This window comes from Carlito syrichta, unplaced genomic scaffold, assembly GCF_000164805.1.
Source record: "Carlito syrichta isolate Samal-C Ts95f unplaced genomic scaffold, Tarsius_syrichta-2.0.1 Scaffold307199, whole genome shotgun sequence".
Taxonomy (NCBI): domain Eukaryota; kingdom Metazoa; phylum Chordata; class Mammalia; order Primates; family Tarsiidae; genus Carlito; species Carlito syrichta.
The window spans coordinates 130010-138340 of NW_007251295.1; the positions used below are offsets into that span (position 1 = coordinate 130010).

General features: G+C 39.9%; 1 protein-coding gene across 1 annotated transcript in view; it reads left to right on the top strand.

Annotated features, from left to right (window-relative positions):
- CUNH3orf33 (chromosome unknown C3orf33 homolog) overlaps nucleotides 1–8331 on the top strand; it is a 29818-nt gene that overhangs the window by 14151 nt on the left and 7336 nt on the right. Inside the window, exons 4-5 of the mRNA XM_008064109.2 lie at nucleotides 3192–3339; nucleotides 7386–7546. Coding sequence (XP_008062300.2) covers nucleotides 3192–3339; nucleotides 7386–7546 — 309 coding nt within the window. The remainder of the gene's footprint in view (nucleotides 1–3191; nucleotides 3340–7385; nucleotides 7547–8331) is intronic.

The following is an 8331-nucleotide window of genomic DNA, read 5'->3' on the forward strand; positions in this document are numbered from 1 at the left end:
CGGACGGATCCCCGGAGCCCGGCAGGTCGAGGCTGCAGTGGCCGGGAGCGGCCACTGCACTCCAGTCTGAACGACAGAGAGACTCCGACTCAAAAAAAATAAAAATAAAATAGAAGAATTTTTTAAAATTTCAATTACCCTATCTTTACGTGTGCAAATTCTTTCTTCTGCATGTTTACATCTGCCTGTGAATCCCTCTAGTGAATTTTTCATTTTAGTTATTATGTTTTTCTGATTTAGAATTTCTTTTCTTGCCTGGCACAGTGGCTCATGCCTGTAATCCCAGCACTTTGGAAGGTAGAGGCGAGAGAATTACCTGAGTTCAAGGGTTTGAGACCATCCCTGGCAACTTGGTGAGAACTCGTCTCTACAATAAATAAAAAAATTAGCTTGGCCTAATTTTTTCCAGCTACTTGGAAGACTGAAGCAGAAGGATCGCCTGAGCCCAGCTGGCCAAGGCTGTGATGGCTGTGATCGTGCTACTGCACTCCAGTCTGGGCGACTAAGTGAGACTCCTACTCAAAAAAAAAAAAAGAGTTTTTTCTTTTATATCTTCTATCTTATTATTGATATTTTTATTTCATTCACATATTATTTTCTTTCTCTAACTCTTCCTTTAGTTCTTTGGGTAGCTTTAGCATACCTATTTAAAAATCTTTGTCTAAGGCTGGTGGCCCTACGCCTATAATGGTGGCGTACGCCTATAATCCCAGCACTTTGGGAGGCTGAGGTGAGAGGATTGCCTGAGCCCACAGATTTGAGACCAGCCTGGGCAACTTGGTGAGACCTCATCTCTACAATAAATAAAAAAATTAGCTGGGCGTGTGGCGTATGCCTATATTTCCAGCTACTTGGAAGGCGAAGGCAGAAGAATCACCTGAGCTCAGTAGGTTGAGACTGTGGTGGCCGTGAATGTGCCACTGCACTCCAGCCTGGGTGACAAAGTGAGACTCCAACTAAAAAAATAATAAATAAATAAATAAGATCTTTGTCTAATAGGTCCACTATCTGGTCTTTCTCTAGGACTATTTCTTTTGTATTAGTTTTCCTTTGGGCCATACTTTCCTGCTTTTTTATAGGCATTTGATTTTGTTGTTGTTGTTGTTGAAAGCTGGCCATTTAAATCTAATAATGTGGTAACTCTGGAAATCGAAGTCTTCCCTTTTGCACGACAAGGAAGAAGGGGTTTAGTAGTGGGTATTGTGTTAGCCAACCAAGCTTCAGCATTCTTTGTATATTGCTAGTTTTCTTTCCTTCTTACTTTCTTGAGAGTTTATCAGGTTCTCATATTCTTTCAATTACTGGTGGATAAATCCAAATTTCTTATTTAAAAAGTAAAAAAGGAGCTGGGCTCGGTGGCTCAGCCTGTAATCCCGTGCCTTTGGGAGGCTGAGGTGAGTGGATTGCCTGAGCCCGCGGGTTCGAGACCTGCCTGGGCAGCGAGACTTCATCTCTACAATAAATAAAAAAATCAGCCTGGCATGGTAGCGCATGCCTGTAATTCCGGCTACTTGGAAGGCTGAGGTGGAAGGATCGCCGGAGCCTAGCAGGTCGAGGCTGCTCCCGGCCACTGCATTCCAGTCTGGGCGACAGAGTGAGACTCCAACTCAAAAAAAAAAAGTAAAAAAGGACCAGACGTGGTGACTCACATCTGTAATCCCAGCACTTTGGGAGGCTGAGGTGAGTGGATTGCCTGAGCCTAAGGGTTCGAGACCAGTGTGGGCAACTAGGCAAGACCTCGTCTTTACAATAAATCAAAAAATTATCAAGGTGTGGTGGTGCCTGCCTATAGTTATAGCTGCTTGGAAAACTGAGGCATAAGGATTGTCTGAGCCCAACAGGTTGAGGCTGCAGTGGCCATGAGCATGCCACTGCACTCCCGCCTGGGTGACAGAGTGAGTCTCCCAACTAAAAAAAAAAAAAAAGTGAAAAAGGCTCATGCCTGTAATCCTGACACTTTGGGCTCTTAATTAGCCATAATTATGAATGAAGCTTGCAGTATTGTTAGTGTGGAAGAAATAGGCATAAAGTGTGACTAACCTCAAGGAATAACCTAGGTGTTAAGGATTGAAGTAAGTTCCTAATGTTGATCTTAAAAAAAATTGCCTTATTCTCCTACAAAATTTTAAAAAAATTTTTTGTCATTTAAGGGTTTTAAGACTCAGCTTTGTTTAGGTTTTTCAGCAGATCCTGCATGAATTGGTTGTACATACATGGAATAGGATAGAGACCGTTTAATGAGATTTGTGTGGTGCCAGGTACAGATATATATATAGCCATTTCCTTTTGATAAATTGTGTCATATTTTGAGGTTGTAAGCTTTTAGAAGCTAGGAATCCTTTTTTATTAATATTTTTTATTTTATCAGAATCTTATTCAGTTGCCCAGCTGGAGTACAGTGGCATACTCATGGCTACCACACCCTCAACCTGCTGGACTCAGGCGATCCTTCTGCCTCAGCATCCCCAGTAGCTGGAACTACAGGCATGTGCCACCATGCCTGGCTAATTTTTAATTTTTTTATAGAGATGAGGTTTTGCAGTGTTGCCCAGGCTGGTCTCAAACCCTTGGGCTCAGGCAGTCCTATAACTTCCACCTCCAAAGCGCTGAGATTACAGGTATGAGCCACCTTGCCCAGCCACTAGGAGTCCCTTTTAATGTCTCTGGGTAGTAATTTGAAAATAGTGAATAGTAGCTGGGCTCGGTAGCTCAGCCTGTAATCCTGCGGTTTGGGAGGCTGAGGTGAGTGGATTGCCTGAGCCCGCGGGTTCGAGACCCGCCTGGGCAACTTGGCGAGACCTCATCTGTGCAATAAATAAAAAAATTAGCCAGGCGTGGTAGTGTGTGCCTGTAGTTCCAGCTACTCGGAAGGCTGAGGCGGAAGGATTGCTGGAGCCCAGCAGGTCAAGGCTGTGGTGGCTGGGAGCGGCCACTGCACTCCAGTCTGGGCGACAGAGTGAGACTCCTACTCAAAAAAAAAGAAAGAAAAGAAAATAGTGAATAGTGAGTTCTAAATAATGTTCCTATAAACACTTGATTAAATCATATTAAATTTATATAAATTAAGAACCAAATTAAAATTTTTATGGTTATGTCTTCTTGTTAAATGATTAGATAATAATTTGACATTTTAAATTTTGAAATGAAAATACTAATAAATGTTTATCTTTTTTCTCCTTGTGAATCAATAGACATCAAAATTTACAAGCTCTTCAGATATTCCAGTAGAATTTATAAGAAGAAATGTTAAACTACGTGGACGATTACGCCGAATAACTGAGAATGGTTTAGAAATTGAACACATTCCTATTACTTTACCTATTGTATCTTCATTGAGAAGTAAGTAAGGTGCAAGAATATTAAGACTAAAGAACTACTGCAGTTTTAAAAATTAGATATTATTAAATAGCAAAAAATGTCACTGTAATTCCTAATAATTCTCCATTGTCTAGGAAAGAAGATCTGAACTCTTGATCATGTATACAAGAAACTGCTTAATTTGGCTCCAGGTTTCCTTTCTTCATCTCTCCTTTTTTAATTCAACTACTCAGTCAAGTATTCAGTTGTTCATTTCGCAAATGTTGAGCACCTACTGTGGTCTAGGACCGAAACTAACTGTACAGTGTTGAGTGAAACAGACAGGGCCCCTTTCACCCTTGGTGGAAGATAGACCACAGACAAGTGAAAAATTGTTCTAAGAGCTATGAAGAAAAGAGTAGGGTGCTAGGATGAAGAATTATTGGAGGTCATGTGGGTGGTGGGGGAATCTACACATTTGGAGTAGTCAAGAAGGCTTCATAGAGAAGTTGCTATTTAGTCAGCGTCCTGAAGAATTAAGAGAGGGCTAGTTAGGAAGAGCACACTGAGGTACAGGGAGGAAGGGGGTAAGATGCATCAAAGGCGACTGGAGAGATGGGCAGGAGCCAGATCCTTCCTGCTGCAGTTTCCTCTTCTCCTTGTGTCACATTGGAGTCCCTGGCCATACAGACCTTCCTGCTTGCTGCTTCTGTGTGTTCTCAGGATTCAGGGTCTAGGTTTTTGCTCAGAGAGTCTTGGCCTCTGTTGAGATCCAGTTGATTACTTAGGATCTAGCTTAATAGTAGCTCTTTTGTGAACTTTTCTTGACTCCCAAGCTGAATTAACCTCTTTCTTTCCTATGTCTCACAGCAGTGTTTAACACAGTGGTGATAGTACTTGTTCACCTTTTCTATAATTATTATGTATTATCACATATTTAGGATTATGTCCCCCACTAAACTGTGAGCCTCTGATTGTCAGGGGCCTTTTCCTTTTTATTTTGATACTGCAAGTCACTAGAAAAATACTTTTATTAGTCAATAGAGACTTGTTGAAATTTGTTGAAGGGGTTAATTTTGTTCTATGTGAAGATCTTCTTCATATTATTTTGATTTTATGAAGAAAGGAATTCTTTCTTTTTTATACCAAGATGAATGAATGTCACTCTGTTTAATGAGATATAACTGTCAAAGAATAAGATTGATTTTTTTTTCACCCCAGACATACCTGACACAATTGATTGTAACTCACACAGTTGGAAAGAGTGTGCTCCCTGGAGAGAGTTTACCTAGAATATTTCAGGGTTTTTTTTGTTTGTTTTTGGCCTTTTTAGCTCCAGGCAGGATTCATACTTTACAAGTCCTTTAGTTTCTCAGTTGTTGTAATAATGTAAATCTATCCTTTCTGAAATAGCCATGGCTCTTTAGAGCTTAGGCAACAAGGTCATCATTTGCGGTTGTCCAGGCTGAGCATTGCATGACTGTGGGGATGTTGTTCAACAGGAATCTGCCTCCTCAAGTCATGTAGTGCCACAGTACTGTAACTGCCATAGGTGATGATGATTATTAATGGGTTTCACATCAAATAATGTATTTGTGTAACTTGGTACGTAGAATCAAAATGTTAGAGCCGAAAGGACTTCAGAAAGCCTTAATTCCCACTTTACTTTTCTTCTTCGCTTATTTTCTCTAGAGATTAAATGCCACAAATATGGTCGATCTAATAATTGATAAAATCCAAGCTAGAAAACAGATTTTCTGCCACACATTTCAGAACTCATGTATAGACACTGGAATTAAAAAAACAGATAGACATATGTGTTATACCCCTCACTACAAGTGCAATGATTTTTGTGACTGGCGTTCATTGCTTATGTGAAAAAGATCACTTTGTACTTTCAGACATGAAACCTAATAACCTGTAAAATAGTTTTAGAACTAGAAACACCATTTTGAATGATATAATAAGATGCTAGAGCATAATCTTCTCCATTTTGAATGATATAATAAGATGCTAGAGCATAATCTCCATTGAAAATAGCTATTCATGAAAAGCTCCTTATGTTCCTTTCACTATTTTTACTTCCTGGCCTGCATGATAGATGTGAATGTTGGACCTTGTTATGAGGGGGGCTAAGATTCAGGTTCTAAAAATGGAGGTCATTCTTAACCAGGAAGGTTTGATGATTCAGTGTCATAGTAGAGCCTGCATGGCGTAGTAGAACATGTATTGGTATGCAGACCTGTGTTCTGTTTCTAGTTCTGGCCTGTGGTTCCCACCACCATTAGATGAGAGAGTTAGGAGATTTCCATGACTCTGTTCTCATGACTATTCTGTGACATGCCTCCCTGCTGTGATCTTATCTCTGGTCTATATAAATGAGGAGGCGCACACACACACACAACACACACCACACACACACACACAAATGAACATATGTGTTAAACCCCTCAGTAGATGTTAACCACTACAAATGTAATGATTTAGTACAGATCTTAAAAAGTTTATAAAGTGCAACTTTTCAAATGCTTCATTATTTCAGCAGATATTTACCAAATGCCTACCCTATTACTACAGTCTCAGTATACAAGGGGGGACCCCAAAAAACCCCAGAATTATCTTTTGAAGGGTGGGTCCTTTGTAATATAGGTTTCCTCCACCAGGTAAGAGTTCTGGGAACCTATCGGCATCGGTGTACCAGCTAGTATTGTGAGAGGCTGCATTTGGTTTCAGTGGATTTTTTTTTGAGATTCTTTCAACACATTTGCCTATTTCATGATGGGTTATTTATGAACCTACCTACCCACACCATGCTGAGTGTTCAGCAGTTTTTGACCAAACATGGCATGACCCCTGTGTCTCATCCCCCTGTTCACCTGATCTCGCCCAAGCAATTTTTTTTTTTCCAAGATGAAAAAAGTCCTCAAAGGGAAACGTTTTGGTGATGTGGAAGAGGTGAAACAAAACACAACAGAAGCACTCAAAAGCTTCCAAGTTGATAAGTTCAAAAATTGTTTTGAGAAGTAGAAAAAGCATCTCCATAGGTGCGTTGCATCAAATGGAGAGTACTTTGAAGGTGACTGAAGTTTAAATGTGTAAGAGTAAATACACTTTTTGTTTCTTTATTTATTTTTTGAGTTGGAGTCTCACTCTGTCACCCAGGCTGGAGTGCAGTGACACGCTCCCAGCCACCACGGCCTCGACCTGCTGGGCTCAGGCAATCCTTCCCCCTCAGCCTTCCATGTAGCTGGAACTATAGGCATGCACCACCATGCCCAGCTAATTTTTTAGTTTATTGTAGCGATGAAGTCTCAGCAAGTTGCCCGAGCGGGTCTCGAACCTCTGGACTCAGGTAATCCTCTTGCCTCCACGTCCCAAAGTGCTGGGATTACAGGCTTGAGCCACTGCACCCAGCTCAGTTTTTTAATAAGTAAATTCTGGGGTTTTTAAGTCTCCCTTTGTATAGTGGCAAACAAAATGGGCATGGGCCTATAGTAGCCACAAAACCTGCTGTCTAGTGAGGAAATTATTCAAAATTTCTCTTATCTCTGAAAGTAAAAATAAGGTTTTTGATGTTTTCATTAAAATTCTGTTAAGGGTTTGATAAACAGATCTTCATACTGTGGTACTTCAAATGTCAACTGATGAAGTCGGTTTTGCAAAATGTATAAAATATGAAATGTTGATATAGATGAATATTTGTTGAGATGGGAAGATATCCTCAATAAGTTGTTAGGTGAAGTAGCAATTCCTACAATTCTCTTGACGGTAACAGCCCATATTATTAAACTCCAGGTATATAGCCCTGTGTGTATACATGTATAAATAAGTCAGAAAGGTTGAAAAAAGGTTAAATTGGTTAAATCTCACTTCCTGTTTCTGAGTTTACTGAAATGGGTTTTTGAAATTACTCCAATCTGTTATACACTTGTATTGTTTTAAAATTTGGAAATAAATGGACCTAAATGTAGAGAGTCTGGGTATTTATAAATAAACATAATATATTTGGTTGTTTTTTGGGGCCAGATGACTTTGGAATTTGCTTTTACAACATGCTATTAAAGCTAAACACTTTTCTACCTTTTTAGAAGAGCCGTGTGGCTCTTTGCTGGTTAAGCTGGCGGGAGTAGAACTCACCGAAACTGGGAAGGTGTGGTTACAAAGAGAACTGAAGCCTTCCCAGTTACTGTGGTTCCAGCTTCTCGGAAAGGAGGATTCAGCACTCATTTGCTACCTTTTAGTGAATAAGGTAAGCAGTGTAAGGAAAAAACTAGCAATATTTCATTCTTATTATTTATATGTTAGCATTTATTTAATTGGAACTTTGGATATATAATAGGACTTAGTTTTTTTGGTCTTTTTTTTTTTTTGAGTCAGAGTCTCACAGCACAATCACGGCTACCACAGCCTCTACCTGCTGGGCTTAGGCGATCCTTCTGCTTCAGCCTTTCAAGTAACTGGAACCTCAGGTGCACATCACCACATCTGACTAATTTTTTGATTTATTGTAGAGACAAAGTCTTGCCAAGTTGCCCAGGCTGGTCTTCAACCCCTGGGCTCAGGCAGTCCTCTTGCCTCCACCTTCCAAAGTGCTAGGATTATAGGTGTGAGCCCCCATGCCCAGCGGTTCTTTTAAAACGGTGACAGAGTGAGACTCCATCTCAAAACCAAAAAGCAAAAAAACAAAAAACTTAGTTATATATGTAATATATGTTTATTATAGCAAAAAATAGAAAATTAAGGAAAAAAGAAAACACCTTCAAATTATTAATGACGCTGGCATTGCTAATTTAAGGAGTATCTTTACACATATATTTATAGGTGGTATATTATTTCATGTCTTTATTAGAAACCACTTGTTGAGTGAGACTTGTCAACTGGAAACTACAAAGAACCAGGATGCTTTCTGGGGTGTTTTCTGAAGCTTTGCTCAGTCTGGTCCAATGCCTTGTTGACAGGTATCTCTCAGAGTATAGATCTTTTTTTTTTTTTTTTTTGAGTTGGAGTCTCACTCTGTCGCCCAAACTGGATTGC